At 43.8% G+C, this 24070-nt stretch overlaps 1 protein-coding gene across 1 annotated transcript; it reads right to left on the reverse strand.

Moving 5' to 3' along the window:
* Positions 1 to 705: 705 nt before the first annotated feature.
* LOC117495684 (PH domain leucine-rich repeat-containing protein phosphatase 1-like) lies at positions 706 to 23130 on the reverse strand. Its single transcript, XM_034147121.1, has 17 exons — positions 21213 to 23130; positions 13674 to 13870; positions 12517 to 12642; positions 12203 to 12351; positions 9774 to 9920; positions 8587 to 8814; positions 7580 to 7782; positions 7291 to 7351; positions 7092 to 7187; positions 6395 to 6550; positions 6048 to 6248; positions 5513 to 5675; positions 4554 to 4684; positions 4314 to 4430; positions 3441 to 3635; positions 2647 to 2884; positions 706 to 2517 (listed from the first exon to the last, which is right to left on the reverse strand). The coding sequence occupies exons 1-17, from the start codon at positions 22795 to 22797 to the stop codon at positions 1369 to 1371; spliced, it is 5142 nt and encodes a 1713-aa protein (XP_034003012.1). The 5' UTR covers positions 22798 to 23130; the 3' UTR covers positions 706 to 1368.
* Positions 23131 to 24070: the final 940 nt, after the last annotated feature.

Raw genomic sequence — 24070 nt, forward strand, 5'->3', positions numbered from 1 at the left:
TGTTAGAGGTTTGCACTCACTACAGCCATGCAGTTTCAGATATGACACGTTTGGATATATCTGTTTTTAACATCCATTAAAAGTGAATGAATTACTTTAATTGAACTGATTAGACCATTAGTTGTCTAATTGTTCAAGCATAAGCATCAAACCATATCTTGTTACAGCGTTTGGGGAGACACTCCCTCTGCAGGGAAATGTTTAGCCTTGTCAGAACATTTACATGCAGCAAATCCAACCTCCTCAAACCCCCCAGGACCACCTCCGTCCTATGGGAGAGCGGGCCTTCTGCTCGGCTGCTCCCAGTCTGTGGAACGCTCTCCCCGACCACATGAGAGCTCCACAGACCGTGGATGCTTTTAAAAAAGGCCTCAAAACCCATCTGTTCAATAGAGCCTTTTATTTTTGTTGTTTATTTTTACTGCTTTTTATTCATTCTACCGTGTTGTGTACCGTTTTTTTTTTTAAATGTATATTGTTCCATGCTCACTGCTTGTAGCACTTCGGGATTTGAACTCATATGAAGTGCGTGATAAATGAAACCCATTATGTAACACACTACAGGGAAGGGAACCCCCCAACACTTATACAAATAAAAGCCTTGAAAAAAAAGTTGACAAACAAAGCTTAACATATGACTACACAAAGTCTCCTTAAGTACAAACATCCACTCCTCCACAATAAGTCAAAGTCAACAAGTTGTGCTTATCTGAAAACTTTAATTTATTATATAGCAAAAGTAGCTCTCTTGTGCGATTTGCCATTATCAAGAAGTCTGTAGCACTGTTCTGAGAACATTCATTCAGCTGGTGATAACTGTAACATCCCCCCCCCCCCACACCCTTCAGCATTAACTCAGCACTGCAGCACCACTCTGAACTCTGCACACCCGAAAACACAAACCTGGAATATCACCCTTTTGAAATTATCATCTTTTCTCTCAGAGAATATTAGTACGCTTCAGTGACTAAGTCACTTTAAAGTATTAAACTCCTAGGAGTTAGTTTAACAGTTTTACTAACTCGGACAACTGTAAAGGCCATGAGCCGCGACACACGGGGGAAATGTCTGCTACAACACAAAAACACAATGGTCCCAAAAGTACCATTTAACATAGAATGATTTTCCAATAAAAAGCATTTCAAAGAGCTTCTTCAAATTAAAGATATGGTAAAAAAAGAAAATCAAATTACATGTGAAGATTTTTATCAATGTTAAGTGTTGTAAAAAATTGCATTGCGTTTCAAGGGGCATAGAGTTAAGAGTAGAAAATAAAGTAAATAACAAAACACAGTCTGTCTGGTCCAGAAGCATGTTCAGAATACTCTGAGGATCTTTTGGAGGGAGCGGTACGACCTAAAGTGGAAGTTAGAGCGGTGTGACGAAGTAGTCTGCAGGTTTCTGGTAGCTGTGTGCTGGCTGGCTGTGTGTCTGCATCTGCTGCTGCTGCTGCTGCTGCTGCTGCTGCTGCTGCTGCTGGATGATCTGCCGGACCTCCTCCTCCAGCTCTGGCGGGATGATGAGCTGGTCGTCGGGGTCCGGCTGGGCGGGAGCGTTGAAGTAGCCCCCCTTCCTAACGGGGGCGTCGGCCGCCTCCTCGATGAGGTCCTGGTTCCTCCCTTGGCAGGCCACGGAGCCGTTAGCACGAGCCCTGCGGCCCAGGGTCCCCGACTGAGCCTCCCCGCTGAGGCAGGGCGAGGAAGGAGGGACGGGGGAGGGGGACAGCGAGGAGAAGGGAAGAGGCGAAGGTGAAGCCACAACAGGAGGGATTTTTGTGCTTGGTGTAGTGTGCGTTTGGGGGGCTGTGCAACCATGGCGGTGGACGTCAGCCTCCACCTCGACACGGCTGCCGTTGGAGAAGACCCCGGCGATGGGCTCCTCGTCCTCGCTGTCCACCCCGTGGTCCGACAGAGCTCCGGAGAACTGCCTGTGGAAGCTGCCTCCTCCACAGGGCGGCCTGCGAACGCCGGCCCGCCCCAGCAGGTTCAGGTGGGAGGGGAGGGGCTCTGCCTGGGGCGGGGGCTCCTCCGAGGACGCGGTGGACCCCACCTCGCTGCTCATCTCCGACGTGCTGAACTCGCTGCTCAGCTCGCTCACTGTCCCAGAGGAGGCGGGGGGCAGTGGTATGCCATCACTGCCCACTGAGTAGGGGTGAGTGCTGGTGTGCACCCCCGGGCCCGGGCTGGGTGGAGGGGGCTCGGGCTCGCAGAAACAGCAGCAGTCCTCCGTGATGCTGAGCTGCACCACCACAGCGCTGAGGCTGTCGGAGCAGCCGTAGCTCTGAGCCAGGGTCACCAGCTTCTTAGCAGCAGCCAGAGCGTCCGGGACATTCCTGACCGCCTCCACCGCCTCGCTGGGAGACAACATGTCCCATAATCCCCGGCTGCCCAGCAGGAAGAACTCGTCCTGCGGGGTGAGGGTAACCGTGGAGACGTGCGGTCTGGGCGTCACAGAGGGGCACAGGAAGGAGTAACCCATGATCCTGGTGGAGTCAGTCACACCACTCACTTTGTTGTCCTGCAGGAGGGGGGTAAAGGGCTGTTAGGTAAACCACGTGTATGATGTTATCACTTTATTAATAAGAAAATTAACCAATCATCAATATTTTATGAAATTGCTCAAATCTGCAAATGAGTGTGTCTTTACCTCGGTGATGATGGCGTTATGCTGCCGGACCCTCAGGTACTCGGGCTCCTCTTTGACGGTGTGTGTGGTGGAGAGTTGCATAGCTTTACCGTCGCGGCACAGAACCGCCTGGCACCGGCCCACGTTGGCGGCCTTCAGGGTGAAGCAGCCCCCGCGCTCGCCCGGAGCCACCGGGTCGTGTTTGATGTGACACAGAGCGGCCGAGCCCCCCATCCTCTGACCCGCTGTGCCCAGTTTCCTGCAGCAGAGCAACGCAGAAACTCTTAGTTGTTAGCAGTAACAAAGGTCATACACACTCTTCACTGAGGAAGAGTTCACGTTTCTACTCCTGTGTGCTCGGGGAATATTTCAGCATCAGAATCAGGTTTATTGCAAAGTATTTTTACACATAAAAGGGATTTGCAGTGGCTAAACAGGGTGCAACAAAAAGAGGAATTACGTTTTATAATAGGAGCGAATATAGAACTATTTGTTTGTTTATTAAATTAATAAACAGGGACATTCCGCATTAATAGACAATTCTGTAATCGGTAAGAGGCTATTTGACATGTGCCGTCACAGGTCAGATGTTGCTGAGTCACAAAAAAAAAGAAAGAATATTTGAAAAATATGTAATAAAATCATAGAAAAAGCTTAACAGGGCTCACAATACAGGAATTGCTGATAAAAACATACATATTACAATACATCACATTACAAAAACTATTATAAAATAAAACATGTTTACAAGAAACGTATATATACAAACAAGTAAGCACATTTGAGAAATGATAGTGGTTATAAGCTGTGTGTACCTTTGCATGGTGAGGAAAGTGTTGGTCATGTAGTCTTCCTGCCTCTGGCCCCTGTGCAGCTCCTCTGCCAGCACGTCTCCCATGGTGCACTGCAGCAGGTAAGGCACCTCCACGTTCTTGTCCCCGTCGAACACTCCGTACAGAGCCTCACAGATCCCACAGAAGCTGTCCAGGGCCAGAGCTGCCACACACAGCCTGAGAACAACAAGAACAACAAGAGGGTTATGTACACAATCCTGCCACAATATATTAATGAATATAAACAACCCTGCTTTCATTTCATTCTGCCCGCTTGGTTTCAGTCTTAATAACATATGGTGATTCAGCACACTATAGTCCTGCACCAGATTCAGAATGCAGCAGCAAGGCGCCAAAGATATGACTGTAGCACTGCAGTGACTTTCATACCTACAAAGTAAGATATGGTTCATTACTTACATTTGAACTTAATCGTATCTCCTTTTAAGCTTTAGGGATTTGGATCTCTTGTCTATGTTCTGCTCTTCAAACTTTATATTCTCCAGGGACAAGCGTGATGTCCAAGGTTAAAGACTCAAAATAATCGTATTGATGGTTTAATCCGTCAGATCTGCTGACCCAAAGTGTTTAAAGCTTTGCTGTCCAGGCTAAACAAACATCAAACTGTTTAGCTGCAGCCCCATGCAGCCGAGTAAGAGCTTTTCTACTATTTTGGAAATGCTTATTTTCTTACATTTTCATTATAATTTAGTCTTATGCAGTTTTTTATGCCTTCACAGGACTTTTGTTTTCTTTATTTCATTACTATTGTTTGTCAGAGAAGTGTGTGTGTGTATATCTAAATAAACGTGAAGTGAACATGGAGAGAAACAAAAATAGAAGGGGAGGACTGACTTGTTTTTGACTCCAGAGGCCTCTGTGTAGCCGTGGCTCCAGACTGCAGGGGCCCCGTGGCTCTCGCTCACACACGGAGCTGAAGGGGATGGATCCACCCTGAAACATTTGATATTACTGCAGAGAGGAGAAAGAAAAGGGAAAGAGGGTCAGCCAGCTGCTTCTTCACGATTCAGTACATTTATTTTATTTATTTCTTTGTAATTATCATCACTACTGCAGGATCTAGCAGGCTCGTACTTGAGGAGCTCCAGGCTCTTGTGGTCCAGGTTGAGGCGAGGGTTGCCTGTGAGGTCCAGATCCTGAAGCTTCTGAGGAAGCGTCTCCGGCAGAGTGACCTCCGTCAGCTCGTTGCAGCTCAGGTCGACACACTGACGGATCAAAACAGAGAGAGAGAGACAGGGTCAGATCACAGGAGAGAGTATCTGTGGGTACCTTGCTTTTCAGGGTCATTTCTATTCATTGGATTGATTTACATCTGTTCAGTATCAACAAAAGCAGGTTGCATCGTAGTTTGGGTTAAAAATGAAGGAAGAGATTAGGAGCTTACGAAAGAGATCACAGGTTTTTTGATGTGCCCCAACCCCAATAAAGATAGAACGGGACAGAGGGACACTTTCTTTTGGTCAACAGATTACAAATGACTTTTCCAGTAGTTCCACAAGGTCCCCAACTAGGACCACAGTTCATTCTAATCTGATGGGGTGTATGTGAGAGATGTTGTTCTAGAAAGTAAAATACATTATGTAGTAGGGCTGGGTGATATATCTCAATATGTTAAGGCTTTAACGCTTTACACAATATGTATCTTAATAAACAGCCCTGGCCCCTTGTGTTGATAGGCAGGCGAGTGTGCATAATGTAAACGGGATTCTTTTGTTTCCTTGTTGTGTCTGTGAGAGGGAGAGTGAGCCGTGAGAGGGAGAGTGAGCCATGGGAGAGCGTGAGGAGAAAGATGCCTAAGCAAGCCTCATGCCGGCAGCTTAACAAATGACAAGATCAGTTGTACTGTATTTTTGCTAGCAGTCATTTTATTCATCCTACGCAAATCTAGCCGCGATACATTTGAGTATATATTCCATATATCGCCCACTCCCCTGTATGAACAGTATGTTTACATTCTTAAGCTCCAGAGGAACATCACAGATAAACGAGAGAAAAGAAACAGAGCCTATAATACCTTCATATATCACACTAACCTTGATCTCAGGCAGCTGGAGAACCTCGGGGAATGCGTTGATGCAGTTTGAGTGGGCGGAGAGTGTGTGCATACGCTGACAGCTGAGGATGGTGGTGGGCACGGCCCTCAGTCTGTTTCCACTCAGGTCCAGCTCCTCCAGCTGCTCCAAACGTGCCAGTTTACTGCAGGAGGAGGAGGTACAGTTGTATCAGAGCACTACACACTTCATTTGTGGAAACCATAAGTCATCTCTCATGTGACATAAACCTCATTCTGAAGCAAGGCTGTGATTATAACGTGATGTGAGATTCCTCTAGGATTAGGACAGCTCAGAAGCAAAGGAATGTGAGTTCATGTAAGCTTGTGTGTGTGTGTGTGTCTACAAGCCTGCAATTAGGTGCATGAGATTGGGTAATGTTCTGCAACCTGCTTCTTAGAGTGACAGTGTGTGCATGCGTTTCCTTTTTTATTTGCCCTTCAATGCAGCAAAATTAAAGAAGTTATCATACATGAATTGTCCTCTTCTACAAGCTCAGTTCATGTGCAGTTATTACCTGGCAGTAAACGTCTGCAGCTGGTTGTAGGCAAGGTGGAGCACCCTGAGGTGGCCGTGTCCAGTCAGCAGGGGGACACACTTGTCCGTCAGGCAGTTATTGGTCACATAGAGTTCCTCCAGGCTGCTGGAGCTGTCCTCTGATAGGCTGGCTGCAGGGAGGTTCTCCAGCTTATTGGCTGACACGTTTAGGTACCGCAAGCTGTGAAGAAATCCCAAAAGAGAATACAAACTTTAACACAAAAGGAAACTGACAGAAATAAATAGAGAAATGTTGAATACACAAAGATGAAAATAGACACGGAAACAAATAGAGCTAGAAAAGAAGAGAATGGATGTTGTGTGCACCTCTGTGCTTTGATGAACAGGTTGTGTGGGAGCTCCGTCAGATGGTTGTGTTGGAGGTCCAGGACCTCGAGCTGCGATCTCTCCAGTCTCTCAGCCAGCTGACACACCTGGTTCCAGCCTGCCAGCAGCTTCCTCAGGCTCCCACTGGACAGCAGCCTACAACACACACACACCTCTGTCAGTGTGAAATCTTATTTGCCCTGATGAGAACGCTTTTTGGTGTACCCAATTTTCCACAGGGGTAAAAAGTAAAGGATAAATGCTGACATTGAGTTGGAACATTTATCTCACAGCCACTTTCAGTATGTGTGAGCAACCCAGAAAAAAGCTAACAGGATCTTGTAACAGTAATTGTTGCCAAAGGCTGTAAACAGACAAGAAAAGAAACACTGCACTGGTGTAGGCGTTTTGCTACAGGTATCGATAAGACCCTTTGGAATAATACCGTTCTGTTTAAAGAGTTTTAAGAGTTACCAACACTGTTGTTATGAAGTATATCTGTATTTACAGTGTTTAATATGTCAACAACAGTGTTGCCTCTTATAACAATGCTGCCAATTATAACCATCACTGATATTAATTATATATTTTTTGCCAAAGTGTTTTTTTTTCTCAATATGTTATCATTTGTGATATCTGAAGACTTGAAATAACATTTTGACATAATAACGAACAATGGTGTTGGTGTGTTGCTCACTGTAGGGGCAGCTCTGTGACAGAGTTGTGGTTGATGTCCAACACCTCCAGTCTGCTGCTCTCACACACCCAGGCAGGGACACATCCCAGCTTGTTCCTAAAAAAATATGAATACAGTCAGCAGCCTTCTTAGAACAAGCACATGGCCTTCTTTTCCACTCAGTAAATAGGGCAGTTGGGTATTCATAGAGTCTTCTTACCAGGACAAATCCAGAACAGTCAGATTCTCGGGCACCGGCTGCACCTCCAGGAGCTTCAGCTCTGAAAACACAATATGAACAATTCCTTATTAGCAACAAAGCTTGTCAAAGTTAATGCCCGGGATAAATCTGGAAACCTAAACTATTTTTAAGAGAATTAGCACAAATGAATCACATTAACAAGTTTGATCCCAACTTCCTCCTGTCATTCCAGTGCAAATGTGTTATCATGAATTGCATTGAAGTAAACATGTGGAGGAACTGGCATTAAAATAATAAATGTTAGTACCGTTGTGTGCGGCGTGCAGGCTCTTGAGGGCGTGGCCACTGACTCGGAGGAGGGAGAGAGTGTTTCTGTCACAGCGCAGGAGCTCCAGCCTGCAGAGGGAGCTGACATCCAGCTCCTGGAGCCCCGTGTCCCTCAGGTCCAGCTGCAGGATGTGCACCAGCTGCTCCGAGTCTCCCACTGTCACCCTTTGAAGCCGGTTCAGCCTGTAAGAGAGAACATGGATATCAGGAAACAAATGAGCTGGAGATTACACCTCTGTCTTAGGGTTTGAAAACCTTTTTAAATATCACATTCTAGGCCGGATTCTCAATATTTAAGGACTAGTACGATTTAAGATGGAATCAAGGGTATGGCGCTAACTTTCATTGATACACTGCAGGCTGTGCTTTTCACCACTTGGATGCTCAGCGGATCTTTAACAAAACAGTGTGTTTTTGGTAAGACACAGTGCATAACATTTACATTTTCGAGGCATAGCTAAAGGTTTGCTTAATGTTAGTTTTCCCGCAAGCTTGCCACGGTTTACCCTGCGTTACTCAATCCCTCCAGCAGGCTGCGCTTGAAACAATGTGGGAGACATATACACAATAAATAGAACAGAGTTATTTTATTAAAATAAAGTTGACCTACCTAAAATAACTTAAATTTCTATTCATGCTCAACATGTGCCTTTTTAAGGAATTTCAATAACCCAATATATATTGATATATCGTTGTTTGTTTTCTGAAAATCACTAGGATTCAAAGGAGAAGTGTGTCATTTTACTAACCAATTCATATGTTTCATTCAATTTCAGCTCTTGACACTTCATGTAATCCCTTGTTATGGCTGCTTAGTTGAACTTTAATTACTTGATGTTCAGATTTCCAATTCCACAGGACAAAAAGTCAGAAACAGGCGGGGATGCAGGAATACAGAGCAGATTGTTCCTGCAGCATCTTGGGAAGTGTTGGATTTCAGACGAGCTTTTGTTCCAGTGTTATGACTAATAATGCCTGTGAGTTTACCTGAGGTCTACGTGGCGAGCAGGCAGCCACTGCAGCCCCGTGATATCCAGGACAGAGAGCTGGTTCCCTGCCAGGCAGAGCCTCTCCAGGCCTCTGAGCTTCTCCAGGACGGGGGGGGCGCAGCTGAAGCAGTTGAAGGACAAGCCGAGGTAGGTCAGGCCCTCCAGAGAGCCCAGCTCTGCGGGCAGGGAGCTCAGGAAGTTCCCGTCCAGGAGAAGAGTCTGCAGGCTGGACACAACAACAAGAGGGGAGGGGAGGGGAGGAGGGGATATGTAGCTCAGTAATGATGTGGCTCAAAATGTTTTCAATCATTAACTGAATACATTTCATTTTGTTCCCCCTTCCTACTTTCCTAAAGTCTACAGCAGTACAAGGCAATGTACACATTAATGCAGCAACAATAATGACCTAGAAACATCATATATAATACTAAGACACTGACAGAAAACTGTTCACTGCCCCATGAATACTTTCATTACTTATTTACATTTAGCTGATAATACAGGGTAAAGAAGTAAGTGGTTATTTTCTACTTTGAGTAAGGTATAGGAATACTTCTTCCACCATTGACCACAACTATGACTTATTTACATTCTATTTTTTTTCCTATATATTTTCCAAAATAGACGAGTCCTGTTGCACAAACAAAAGAAACTACAACCATAGAAATAGGGTGGGGGAAGGATTACAGAATTAAATTATTCCATGCATGGGTTTCTATTTCTATTATTAAATAGTTTACTCCAAAACATAAATGTACTCTTATTAAATTAGTATTATTTATTTGTATCGTCTTTTATATACATTTTAAAAACTCACTATAAAAGTGCTCCCAAATATTGGCGGTTGTAAAAAGGGGCATGTCTGAAAACGCTGGTGTATACAATGACTAAGCACTTGACTCTAGATAGTCTTTATTGCAAGGACAGCAGCAGCATGACTCTGCATTTTGATCACCTGCAGAAAAGAAAACTCTGCACTGTCAGAAGTCTGGTACACAGCCAGTCGTTCACTTAATACAGAGAGGGATTTAATCTGCACTGATGGCAGCGTCTCCTGTCAGAAAAGGTAGTAGAGGTCACGGAGGATACTCTCAGCCCCTGGGAAAATACCTGGCAAATGATCATGGTCATTATCAGCGCTGTTATGGTTAAGAGCTGCAGCCCAGAGGTCGTGGTGCTTCTTACTTGTGCATGGTTCCTGCTTCCACGGGCAGAGACGAGAGACGGTTCCCAGACAAGTTCAGCTCCGTGAGCGAGGTGATGTCACACAGGGACAGGGGAAAGTCTGACAGAGCGTTATTTGACAGACTGAGGCTCCTCAGTTTACAAAACCTAGAGAGGGTGAAGGAGAAAGAAGGACAGCAGGAAGTGGGTGGGGACAGGAAGAAAAGGGCAGACAAAGAGGGACACACATATTAATCTCTTAGTGCTATAAGACTTTAGCCTTGCTCTGAATTGAGGCTCTAACAAAAACAAACATTGCGAGATCTTACATAACACCCTTCCTCGAGGAGAATTACAACAGGAAGCATGGATACAGCACTTGCAGTACACACACTATTTAAAGCTAAGTGTTTACACGACTGAAATATGTCACCGTAACAATGCAGCATGAGGATCAGGTAGATGTGTTTGTGTGTGTTTAACCTAATCCAGTTCCGAGAGGGGTCGGGGTGAAAGGCTGAGCCGGACCTACATCCTTCCGAGGGAAAGTCATAGACACGCCACAGGAAGAACACATTCCTTAAAAAAACACCGCCTGGGAAGCGAGTGTTTACCACGGAACAATGGCAGTGTTTATACAGTGTATAGGTGTTCATTGTAATGCAAATCTAATCTGGCAAAACAGGAGCACAAATCAAAAGTGACAGAAATGTATGTAGGGTAAATATTGGATAAGAAGCCTGACTTTTTAATAGAGAAACAAAACTTAAATGTATCTGAAAACACACAGGATTTACAGTCCTGTGTGTTTTTCTCATAGACTGTATTAGGCTGACACAATGAAACTGACACAGCTTTCCAGTGATTTAGCTAGAAAGCTGTTCAATCAGGATAATGCCACAATCAGGATTTAGGAAGCTGCCATATGCTTTTTAAGTCAAAACATAACACCACTCGTCTCTTGCTGCCATAGAGGAGGATAAATGTGCAGAGACATCCAGACTTCCTCTTTAAATGACAATTCTGTTTTTCTTGTCGACAAATACAATGAATAGACCAGAAGCAACAATAAACTGATCCTACAAACACGTACAAATCCTGCATAATCTGGCCAACTGCCACGAATACTCAGCCAAATGTGTATTAATGCACATGCATGGTAAACAAAGCAATTATGAATGACCAGTGTTTAAAGATTATTGAAGACTATTTATCTTCAGTGGGAAACAATGGCACTTTGGATCGAGTGCTTTAGACAAGTAGATAAGTCAATATATAGTCTTGAAAAATAACAGAGCACAATATTGAATGTTTACTCGAGTGTGTTTGATAGGGCACCTTTTCCGCTGCACTTAACTTAAAGGTAGGGTAGGTAAGTTTGAGAAACCGGCTCGAGATACACTTTTTGTTATATTCCATGGAATGCTCTTAACATCCCGATAGCAATGAATATCTTAAGTGCTTTGACCAAAAATCCATAAAAAAAATGTAATCTGTGGAAGCCGTAATACTGTAAAAAGTACGACCAATCATTTTAGCCGGCCCGGCTAAAATAACTGGATGGCCTACCTGCCTGTCAGCCTTCCATCTGTGCACAAATTTATCTCGTGCCCTCATTGGTCATGTGCGCGTTCGTGTGTGTTGGAGGAGGGGCTCTGTGAGGAAGTGGCAGATTTTCTCCGGTTGTGTATTTTCAAATTCTAGCGATCTCCAGCCGGTTTCTCAAATTGACCTACCCTACCTTTAAGTCTTTCCTGTAGTGTGTTATTTAGGTTTTTGTGTATGTAAATTGTCTGCAAAGGCTAAAATCCAAAATGTTTCTCTATCACAAAGTCCCCCCCCCCCTGCCTGAAACTCAGCCATTGCAGTTCTTTGTTTACTTTCGTAAAACAGTGACATTCATACGTAACTTTCTCGCTTCTATTGGCTAGAGCACCAACACATTGTACGTGATAGGCTAAGGGGCGGGACATATCTAAGCGGTTGACAAATCACAACGAAGCTGGCCAGCTAACCAATCAGAGCATTGGTTTCAGACAGAGGGTGAAAAGAGGTGCTGCAGCACAGGCAGTGTGAGAAAAACAAAGAGCTTTTGGAACATTAAAAGGCACAAAATACAATTATGAAACTTGAACATTTGCATGATAGGGCCCCTTTAAGGAATTTAAAAACTATAACGATTTTGCTCCACGAGACTGTGACCTTAGCGTCCAATTGAACATGCCCTGTGTCCCAGAGATCAGATGTAATCATCTGAAACCCGCTCACACACACGTAATCTGTAATTTGATATAAGCTGCTTTCTCTTCAGACCATATGGTAGCTCACCAAAACAGTAAAACAAACAAAGAGGGACATTCCACATCCAAAAGAGAGCTTTTTCTGTATCGGCTCCTCCTGTTGCCTTGTTTCTGAACACACAGGGTGGCAGTGTGTAGAGTGTTCCTCACCTGGTCAGTGCTGGAACTCCTTTGTGGAGCGACATGAAGTTGTTTTTGAGATTAAGGTGTGTGAGGTCCTGGCTGTAAAAGAGCTGAGTGGGCAGCTCTTCCAGGCTGCAGCACGACAGGTCGACCGAGTTCACCCTCTGGGACGCAATCTGACAAAAAAGGAAGGGGGGGGGGGGGGGGGGGCTATGATGAGCAACTTGTGACCCTAGGAGGCGGTACAGATTTGTAGAATCCTGCCATTCTCATCATCACAAATCAAACTCAAATTGAAAGTAATGGAAGTAGACAGGGTAACTGTGGAGCACTTTGAGTACCTTGGAGGCGGTCCTGTGCCAGCGGAGGTGCTCTGTGTACGAGTCGTAGCTGATGTAGTAGGTCTGGCTCTGAGGACCAGCTGAGCTTAAAGCCAGACAGTGGCTGTGTCTCTTTACCTCTTCCACCTGAGGCACAAGACAAGTTTTCATTACTTGCATCTTTTTTTAAGACACATTTTTTTAACACAGAAATATTGTTTTTTATCCCTTTTTCTTTTCTTGATTAATGGAGCCAAGCTAGCGATTTCCATTTCCAGTGTTTATGCTTAGCTTATCCGCTATCTTTATATGTATCAAAAGGACATGAGAGAGTACATAATATCAATTCTATATAACAATAAAAGTGAGTTAAGTCTCAGCCCAAATCTCAGTGACAACTACTAGTTTACCTCCCCTGAGCTCCATGAAGAAACCGTGTTGTACCACTGGCACTAGTTTCCAACCCCTGAGCTCCATGAAGAAACCGTGTTGTACCACTGGTCTACATCGCAGTAACTACTAGTTTACCTCCCCTGAGCTCCATGAAGAAACCGTGTTGTACCACTGGTCTACATCGCAGTAACTACTAGTTTACCTCCCCTGAGCTCCATGAAGAAACCGTGTTGTACCACTGGTCTACATCGCAGTAACTACTAGTTTACCTCCCCTGAGCTCCATGAAGAAACCGTGTTGTACCACTGGTCTACATCGCAGTAACTACTAGTTTACCTCCCCTGAGCTCCATGAAGAAACCGTGTTGTACCACTGGTCTACATCGCAGTAACTACTAGTTTACCTCCCCTGAGCTCCATGAAGAAACCGTGTTGTACCACTGGTCTACATCGCAGTAACTACTAGTTTACCTCCCCTGAGCTCCATAAAGAAACCGTGTTGTACCACTGGTCTACATCGCAGTAACTACTAGTTTACCTCCCCTGAGCTCCATAAAGAAACCGTGTTGTACCACTGGTCTACATCGCAGTAACTACTAGTTTACCTCCCCTGAGCTCCATCAAGAAACCGTGTTGTACCACTGGTCTACATCGCAGTAACTACTAGTTTACCTCCCCTGAGCTCCATCAAGAAACCGTGTTGTACCACTGGTCTACATCGCAGAAAGGAATGCCGTCTCTTCATGGTTGATAAACATCTTCATAGAGAAAGACATGACAAAGTACCTTTCCTCCGATGAGGGGGAGGATGTGCATCTTGCCGGTGTGGGCGTGTTTGACAGATGAGACGATGAGGCAGGTTCCGCTCAGTGTGACCTGGCGCCTGGACCAGCGGTTCACCGGCAGCGCCAGCTTCCCTTTGCGCACGTTAAACACCCCCGAAAGCTGCACACGCTCAGAGCCGCCCACGCTGCGAGGCTTGCCTGGATGGAAAGAGAGAACATCGTTTATATGCGACTGAATGAGGTTACTGATGACCGTGAGTGCATTGATCAGTAAAAACACTGATTATTTGTTTTCATAATGGCAAACATGTTATTTTTAACTGAATGGCATTTTGTGAATATACTCTCTAACACTGGGTTTTCTTTTCAGCGGGTGAGAGCTGTGTGGTTATATAAGGGAATTGTCTCTAATAGCCTGTGGGCTGGGAGAGTGAGCAGTCACTCAGCCGTGATTTGTTGGGTTAACCCCTAGCTGAACCACAAAGCAGCCGCAGTTCAGTTACAGTAGCGGGGGAAAGCAGGTGATTGGCCAGAAGCAGGTGTGGGGTTCCCCTTCTTTACTGCCATTTTAATAGAGTTAACCAACTGTAACTATGTTTTCTGGGCTGTTGACAGACCTGAATAGGCTTGTTATGTGATGCTTTTAATACCACCACCTTGATCCTAACTGTTGCCTCCCCGAGTGAGGGAGACAAAATGTCACTCAGCTTTCACTGGGAGTAACCAACCCAAAGTTATTTTGTTCCAAATAAGAGTTGTTGTTTAGTTCTCCTTCTTCATATATCATGATACACTACCCTACCTTCAAGGTTTGGTGGAGACCTAAACCCCGCCTATCATTATTTAATTTTTTTATTTATAAAAAATAATGTGATTGTTCAAATTGCAGAATTGTGTAAAAAAACATTACACACATCCAAAAAGTCAGAAAAAGAGGACAACTTCCAAGCTAAGTTTTTCAAAATAATATTTATAACAACTACACCTGTACAGTACTTATGCAATTAAGTAATGATGAATTGTTATTATGAAATAATCTGCTGATTATAACCTTAATTATTTTTTATTAATCTTAGAGATGTCCCGACCCGATTTTTTCTCCCGATTCCGATCTTTTGAAAATCACGTGATCGGCTCCGATCCCCGATTTTCAAAAGATCGGAATCGGGAGAAAAAAATCGGGGATCGGGAATCTTTTTTATTATTTTATTTAATGTTACAAAACAAAAATGACCATGTTCACGTCTTAAAGTCATCCTGAGGTTTTGGTTTAAAATTACACAACATCATGTATGTGTTGCTTCTTTTGGGCTTGCTTTCATAGACCTGGTTGCTTATTTCTCTCAAATCTGGCAACAGAGTGGGCAGGGCGCAGTGTCTAATGGTAGCAGTAAGCTAACGAGAGGCTACGTTCAGCTGGTGACTCGGGAGTCGGGACAGAGAAAATGTCAGGAGTTTGGAAGTATTATAAAATTGAAAGCGAAGGCAGTGTAACAGCCAGATGCAATGTTTGCAAGGCGGAGGTTCCGCGTGGTGGAAAGAACAGAGCTACGTTCAACATGACCAATCTAATACGCCACCTGAGAAACAAACACCAACAACAACACAACGAGTACACAGCGGCCACTCAGGTAACGGCACTGAAACAACAAACACAGAGACTTTTAAAAGGAAAGAGAAACTGCCCCAGAACAGTGAAAAGGCCAAAAAAATAACAGCCAAGGTAGCTGAATTCATCGCGTTGGATGACCAGCCGTTATCTGTGGTGGAGAACGTGGGGTTTAAGGGACAACTTGAATGCTTTTCTCCTTTTTTTTCTCTTAATGCATTGCATAAAGATCGGATCGGGAAAAATCGGTATCGGCAGATTGTCAAAATCAAATGATCGGAATCGGATCGGGAGCAAAAAAAGGTGATCGGGACATCCCTATTTTGCATAAAACATTACTGAAAAGGAATTTATCGTTTCAACTCCATTTGTGTTTCAAATATTCGACTGCCATCCATATTTTCAGAGTCTGTTGTAGTTATTACCCTCAGCTCTAACATGATCAACATGATGTCGCTAAATATATATAAAGATGTGAAGAAAGCTACTAAAGGAGGAAAAAACATGACAATAAACTAAGATCTGGGGCCTCATTTATAAAGGGATATACGCTCAAAAAATGGCGTACGCCAGTTTCTACGCAATGTTTGCGATTTATAAAATACTAACTTGACGGGAAAATGTGCGGTCCTCCACGCAAACTCTAACCCATGCGTACGCACTAAGCACACAAACGGGAGAGACGAGAAACTGCGACACCGTTGGCAGAAGGAAGAATGGAGAGAAATATGTGGAAATAATACCATAAATAAAATGTTACCTCTCATTTATCAAATATGAATAATTCATTTTCAAACATTGATTAAAGCCAATCTTAAAATGATTAAACAAACGCCTGTTTGAGACTCCTCAGTGCACACAAAAACATAACTTGGAGAAATAAATAAATACGGATATGCTATTTAAAACCACCTCGAATATGTTGTGTTAATGTTATGAAATGTTTTCTCATAAATGATGCGGTAAGCAGGAGGACAGAATTACGTCTAAACTGACGCCGTTTTGCATTTCTATAGGTTGTAGATACGAGCATGGTTTTATATACTATCACGTTTAATCGTGTTTTATGCCGTTTGCCAAGACTTGATAAGTCGCTCGTAAAACACAGGAGGTATGGAAACTAAGAACACCATATGTGGTAAATTGTACAGCTAATATAACACAATCCATTAGTTGTATTTCCTTTAACTGGTGGATTATGGATATATAGTTGCTGATCGACAGCTGGAACACAAACCACCAAATACAACAAAAATAATTCAGATCCAGTCGTCATGACTACACTCCGGAGGGATTCCCCGATCATTTCTTACAGTTTCTCATCAAGGGGGTGTCTCCTGTCCCCGGGACAAACACACTGCCTGAGGAAGGTTATGTGTATTTGTTTTGTCATTAACTTTTTTCGGACCACTTATTTATTTATTTTGGTGACGATCCGACCTCCATGCTGCTACTCTGGTTCAAACTGCATCCACCAAACAATATGATTTATCTCGACCTCCCCACAATAACCAAAATCTGACACGGTGCGAGATGTCTTTTTTAGCTGTTCTATCGTAATTTCCTGCGATCTTCTTCATGCAGTCAGTCAAAATGAATGAATGAATGGGCGTTTCTTTGACTATGTATAGGCAAATATGGGCGTTACGAGTCGATTGTGATTTATCAAGGGAAACAGGCGTAGGGAGTGCCGTACGCACTTCCCTCGCCGGTACGCAATGTTTTGTGAATCGGAAAATGGCGGAAAATTTATGTACCTATTTTTGTGCTTTGTACTACGTAAGCAACCTTCCTACGTCAATCCTACGCAAGGCGTTATAAATGAGGCCCCTGGTGGTTACAAACAAAATCGAGTATCATGACATTTAGGGATGTCCCGATCCGATCACGTGATCGGGGATCGGAGCCGATCACGTGATTTTCACGTGATCGGGAGAAAAAAATCGGGGATCGGATTTTTTTGTTTTTATAAAATATTTTTATACATTTTATTTAATTTTACAAAACAAAAATGACCATGTTCACATCTTAAAGTCATCCTGAGGCCTTAGTTTTGGGTTAAAATTACACAACATCATGTATGTGTTGCTTCTTTTGGGCTTGTTTTCATAGACCTGGTTGCTTATTTCTCTCAAATCTGGCAACAGTGGGCGCAGTGTCTAATAGTAGCAGTAAGCTAACAAGAGGCTACGTTCAGCTGGTGACTCGGGAGACGGGACAGAGAAAATGTCAGGAGTTTGGAAGTATTATAAAATTGAAAGCGAAGGCAGTGTAACAGCCAGATGCAATGGTTGCAAGGCGGAGGTTCCGCGTGGTGGAAAGAACAGAGCTACGTTCAACATGACCAATCTAATACAAACACCACCAACAACAACACGACGAGTACACAGCGGCCACTCAGGTAACGGCACTGAAACAACCGACACTTTCAGAGACTTTTAAAAGGAAAGAGAAACTACCCCAGAACAGTGAAAAGGCCAACAAAATAACAGCCAAGATAGCTGAATTCATCGCGTTGGATGACCAGCCGTTATCTGTTACCTTTTTTTTCCTCTTAATGCATTGCATAAAGATCGGATCGGGAAAAATCGGTATCGGCAGATTGTCAAAATCAAAATGATCGGAATCGGATCGGGAGCAAAAAAAGGTGATCGGGACATCCCTAATGACATTGGATGCATATTTAGACAAAGACTTAGTGTGTATTTTCACCCATTTTTGACAACAGTCAGTCAGTGATCATATGATCGGATAAATGTGACGTTAACTCAGGGATAGAGGAGATCAGCGGGAATTCACACCCCGTTTTAATCTAAACAATAATGCGGAATGTGTATTGTGCGGGTCCACCCTTCCCTGGGCGGTGCAGGCCAGACATAGTGTGTAAATATATATACACACACATGCCCTTTCCTTCCGTCTATTCCTCTGACTGGGGAACATCCTGTCTCTCATCAAGCCGCCAATAGCCATTTCCTGTTCGCGCTACAACTTTTGGTGCATCTTGTCCCTAAGGGCAACAACCATTCCCACTCATGTTTCTTATTCACGACGGCTAAAAGAGTGTATTTTATATTTAAGCTTAATGTAAAGCAGCATCTCACTTCTTAAACCACAGACTGCTGGTGTTGTGCTGTGATGTTCACACCACAAAGAAAAAATAAGAAGCCTGCATGTATTTAGTGAGTTTTGGGCACAAGTAGCTTATCAGATAAGTTTGTTGGTTGCTGGGTTTCACCTTGGGAGAAACGCAGTGACCTTCTGGGTACTGCAGATCTGCGCTGAAGAGGAGCCTGCTGCTGCCACAGTCTCAGAGAGATCCGAAACACTGAGGAGGTGAAATCCGAGTTCCACTAAGGTCACTTTTTTCTTACTGTCAGCACAGTCTGTGTGTGTGTGTGTGTGTGTGTGTGTGTGATAGAGAAAGAGAATACGTGGTAGTGTACATTCAGAGGGAGTCAATCTCCTAAAGCTCTGCACATCAATATTAACAAACAAATCAAACTTTACACAGGACAGGACATTGTGTAGCAAAAGTATTTTCCTGTGTATTAATAGAACGTTTTACTTAGGGTTGCAAAATTCCGGGAATTTTCAAAGACGGAAACTTTCCATGGGAATTAACGAATATATTTTAGCATAGTCTTGACTAAAACAAACAGATGCCATTCAAGTACACTTGAATATCCATTCCTCAATCACATGCACATAGCACTGCTTACTGCATGGCTATTGAGACCACACCCCCAACAGGCACTGTGCATTCCTCCATCACATGCACAGATGATTTCTAGAAGACTGGATCGCACTTTTGAGCCCAAAGCACAAGACAAATGAAGCCACACATTTGAGCCTGTGGACTACACAAAGTGAAGTAAGTTTTGATGATATTATGGGGTAATATATTTATTTAATGTTTAAATTGCAAATATCACATACAAATGTATTCATCTAGTACAGTGTTTCTCAAACTTTTTCATACCAAGGACCACTTAACCAATAAAAAAAACACTCGCAGACCACCTAACTCCCCAAATATCCAAAAACACATCGTTTTTCTAGAACAGATTACAAATCGCCTGAAAATGGTACAAACAAGTGGCAACATGTGTGACGAAGGTGTTGCGCTGGGCTATATCATGCAATCAAAAGTGAAACTTAAGCTCGCTCGCGGAGATATTCCCGCGAGAGTGCGGAAAACTTAAATTTATTTATTTATTTCAAATATGGAATATTTCCAAAATTCCCCAGCTTAACTTCCCATGGAAATTTACCGGAAACTTTCCAGAAATGTTCCGGAAATGTTCCGCCCCTTTGCAACCCTAGTTTTACTTATCATACCACAATATCCATATTGTGACAATATTGTAGGGTTGGCCATAGATGCGGAATATTTACACAATGACAATTCTGATAAATAATCATTAGTAATGACATTACTAATGAGGTGCTTTATAAATTGAATTTATTATTATTACTATTATTTATCAGAATTGTCATTGTCGATATTATATCAATATACATTTTTCCAATTTAACTTCAAAATTCCTCCTTTCGACACCATTATGAAAGTCACTTCCTATCGTACCACCACCTCTATAACTAAATTGTCCCTGTCACGCCAGAAACACTTCCACTTCCCTGTCATGCCATCCTTCACTGCTTGTTTCACGGCTGTGTGTTTGTCTGCAATGGCTGGAAGGGCCCCTGCTTTCAGCGGCCTCACTCTACGTCATGCTTTGTTCCTCTGTCATGTTACTCTCACTGTGGGAGCCAAGGGATGGGGGGGTGTAGGAGAAGGCAGGGGAATTTGCTCAGCCCCCCCCCCCCCCCCCGTGTAAAAATACAGGATAAAGAGAAAGCTTGTTTTGTACTGTGTCTTGAGTCCTCATGGTATGTGTTGTAAAAGTATCTGTATGTGAGTTGCTTGTGTTAAAATAAATGTAACAAAGGAACAAGTGTTCTTGAATACTCTTGACAGAGACTTTAAACCAGATTTAGACTGCGAGTTTAAAAGAATATATACATTTTGGTAAACAAATATTTGCAGGCTTTTCCTCGAACATCACACCGCGCCTCTTTATCCCCACCGTCTTAACCGATGGTGTAGAAACAAGGTCAAAAACAAAATCCAGTTGTGCTAATCCCATAAGAGATCATGGCTGTTTTTCCATCCTCTTACCCGGCTTGTCAGCAAAACAGGATCTTTACCAAAAACAACAACATCAACAGAAGAAGAGAAACAGTAACCAGAATGCCTCATGATCGCAGGGCCCAAAGAGCACACCTGCTACCTCCAGATGTGTCTCCCAGAGGGGGTGGGTGGGTTTACAGCCAAAACACTGCGTATTGTCCCTCCCCGGACAATTGAATACACTTGTTTAACAGTCCGACTGACCAAACACAATGACAGCGCTCACGGTACACTGAGAATGGATGGACAATGAATGAGCCGAGACAAGCCGAGCACAACTAAAGTGGCATGGGGTAACAAGCAGCTAGTGGCTCAGTGTCATTGGAAAAGAAAGCTTATAAATAAAGTCCAGGCTGTCTCACCAACATACATTCATAACGCATAGAGCTGGGATATATATTGATATCAAGATAATGTTTATCTTGATATCAAGGGTTAGAGTTGGATTAAAATATTATCCTTTGTAATTTTTTTGTCTTTTTCCATTTAGGAAATGATATATCCAAATCCTGATGCCCATTTATAAAAACATTTCAGTCAAGTGTAAAAATGTTTGCGAAATCACAGATTTTAGACCCTAGAATTTTGGCAAAATGTCAATATTGAGGTATGAAACATATTGATATTTGATTTTCTCAATATCGAAGAGGCCCTAGGTATATGCGCTGCAGATCTGTCTTTAGGTGTAATCCAATAGTGCAACATGTTTTGTATTTTTACTTAGACACAGTACTCACCAAAATAGAAGCGAATCAGGCAGCCAATTTCAGGATTCATGCTCTCCCCTTGCACCCTCCATGCCTCTTCAAACCCCAGATTAGTGAGGTACTCATTTAATATCTGAAGTGGCTTCTCATCGTCCCCCAGCCTCCGCACAGCTCCACCGTGCAGCTGGACGAAGAGAGCCGGGGTCGGGGTAGTATTGATGATCTCTGGCCATACTCTGCACCCCCCAGGGACCTCCGGGTCAGGCTGGGCAGATGCTTGGCTGGACAGGGGCCGAGTCTGAGAGCTGCTGGGACATTTAGAGGGAGCTTTGATTAATTTGGGGGTATCTACATTATCACCACCTCCAGATGGGGGCTCATCTAGTGTGGTTGGGTTGGAAGCACTGCAGGGGTCTGTGGTAGGCAGGTCCTCTTGCTGGTCTGCAGCAGAGTTACCAGCTGAATGTGTTGGAGAGGAGGTGAGGTCTACTTCATCTGAGGAGCTCTCAAACGGGTCAGGTCCCTCTGTGGCACTGTCTCCTGTGGGGCTCAACACCGAGGAGTCTGTGCCCAAACCCAGCCCATCACTGAGCGAGTCCCGGTGCTCTGTGCTCCTGGGTCCACCTGGGCTGAAGTCCTCACAGGTGCTGCTCTCCATATCTGATCCAGAATAGACTCCATAACAGTCTCCCACACTCAGGCTCAAATCTATACCAATGTCATTAATATAGACCTCAGAGGAAGAGCTACTGGCGGTTTTATCATCCAACAAGTTAGAGGACAGTTTAGCATCAGGATAATGTTGTTTGTGTTCATTCTCCCCTGCGTTGAGGTTGTTGACATCGTGTGCATCTGTGTGTCCATTACTAGCTTTGCAATAATCATTTAAGTCAACTAAAGCAGCAGTTTTAAAGCTAATTCTCAACACAGCCCCAGCTTTGCTTCCCTCCAGCTTACTGGCTAATTCTGCAGCAGTGGTGTCCACAGTGCAGAGCACCGGCCGCGGGTAGGAGGGCGTGAGCCAGTCGTGGACGTGAATGCAACCTCTCCGGAGGTCCGACCTCACCCATGTCTTATCCGAGGCCTGGAGCTGCTTTGACTGTTTCTGCCGAAGAAAAGTCTTCCTATCTAGGCTTAGTGTGCTCAGGGGCGAGACTGAGGGAGCGGGACTCACCGCCTCCGCTGAGGACCCCCCAGGAGAGGTGCTGGTCGGCGGAGCCCCCAGCGACAGATTCCTCTTGTGTCTCTGCCGCCTCCTGCCCAGCAAAGAGTTGACAGAAGTGGTGCTGTTGGCTGATGTCAAGCTGTAAATGTTGGCTGTTTTCACGATGGGGATGTTCATATTTTTGGCTGCACCGCCGATAGCGTTGGCAACTTGGTTTTGATAGATCCCATTCCTTATCGCAATCTGGAGAAGGGAGGTGGCTGCCAGCCCCTTCCCGAAGAGTTTCACTTCTGCGCCCCCACCGTCACTATCCTCCCCGATTGAGGGTCTCTTTCCCGGTGTTAATCCACTTGGCTTCACGGAATTACTGTCACCACTAGAGTCGGGTACCCCCTGTGGTGTTGACGGAGTTGAAAGCGTCCCACACTCGTTTTCCTTCACACTTTCCATCCTGTTAGCTAGCAACGGCGACGCCAGTTGGTTAGCAAGAACAGCCTGCAGGTGACTGCTAGCCTCCGTTAGCTCACAGCCGTTAGCTCGCTCTAGTTACGGGCTTGTTTCTCCTGGCAAATGTGTGTACAGCTCCACGTTAGCTTAGCATGCTAAAGTACTGCGAGTTCCCGCTACATCATCCCATTTCGTAACATGCCCGTTAGCTCTCCTGGAGGAGCTAACAGGCTGGTCGAGCTGAGAAAAACGCCTTTTCTAGTTTGTCGCCATGGAAGCTCGGCGAGTAGGCGCGACTGCAGCGAACTGTACAGACAGATGAGGTGACGGTCAACAGTACACGGTGGACAGGGCGGGGTCTCATTGGATATGAATTATGACACCTTCAAGTGCCTTGGAATGCTCGGAATTTGTAAACTCGGGGACTGCCCTACCCCTTTTCAACGTGGTTTGGTGAAAAAACTGTGAAAGGGCAGTTTTTCAGTTATTTGAGCTGGAGCAATCTTTGAATAACAACTTCTGATTGTTTTCTCCATTCATCGAAAGTTTGTTTGATTTATAAAAACTACGGACAAAATATTGAGAAAAATAAAACCTTCTCATTGCTTTGTTTTGTCCAACCACTTACTTCAGTATTATTTGAAGGAATCACTATGTTTAAATTAGGCCGTATTAGGTGTATTTAAGGAAAGGCATTACAAAGGTTATTACATATGAAATGAATAATCAATTATCAAAATGATCAATTTGTAATTTATGTAATTCAACTTTACATTTTCAAAGCTCTTCATACATTTTGAATGCAAACATCTTGATTTCGTGAGTGAACAGTAACTAATGCTATCAAATAAATGTAGGAATGTGAACAGCAAGATATGATATACTGTATATATAATATCTACTTTTGATATTCCGATAAATATAATAAAAAGAAAACGCCACGAGATCCTCGTAGCGTAAGCGCTTAAAGTATATCTTTCAACCACAGAACTTACGAAGTACGAGCTTTAACGAGCCAGTGAAGGCAACACAAAGTACTGCATGGTTTAAGGAAACAGGGGATATCTGCAACTCGTCTTCTGGCGCCACCTAGTGGGATATATGCCCAATCACCTTGTCGACCTGTAATAGTATTATTATCTTGTTATTTAGTAATCAGATCCTTTTCTTGTTATAAAAAAATGAAAACAAAACCAGACAATATGAAAATACTAAAACAACTTTTTAATTTGTATTGTACAATGCCATGTCTTTTATGCTGCAGCTGCAACACAAC

The sequence above is a fragment of the Trematomus bernacchii genome, unplaced genomic scaffold (genome assembly GCF_902827165.1).
Source record: "Trematomus bernacchii unplaced genomic scaffold, fTreBer1.1, whole genome shotgun sequence".
Lineage (NCBI taxonomy): Eukaryota > Metazoa > Chordata > Actinopteri > Perciformes > Nototheniidae > Trematomus > Trematomus bernacchii.

Excerpts from the sequence above, each read along its gene's own strand:
- LOC117495684 (XM_034147121.1), bottom strand. The coding sequence starts at position 22,797 with ATGGAAAGTGTGAAGGAAAACGAGTGTGGGACGCTTTCAACTCCGTCA. Across the intron at positions 12,352-12,516 it reads GGCACAGGACCGCCTCCAAG|ATTGCGTCCCAGAGGGTGAA; the intron begins GTACTCAAAGTG and ends CTTTTTTGTCAG. Across the intron at positions 6,249-6,394 it reads CTGTTCATCAAAGCACAGAG|CTTGCGGTACCTAAACGTGT; the intron begins GTGCACACAACA and ends ATTTCTTCACAG.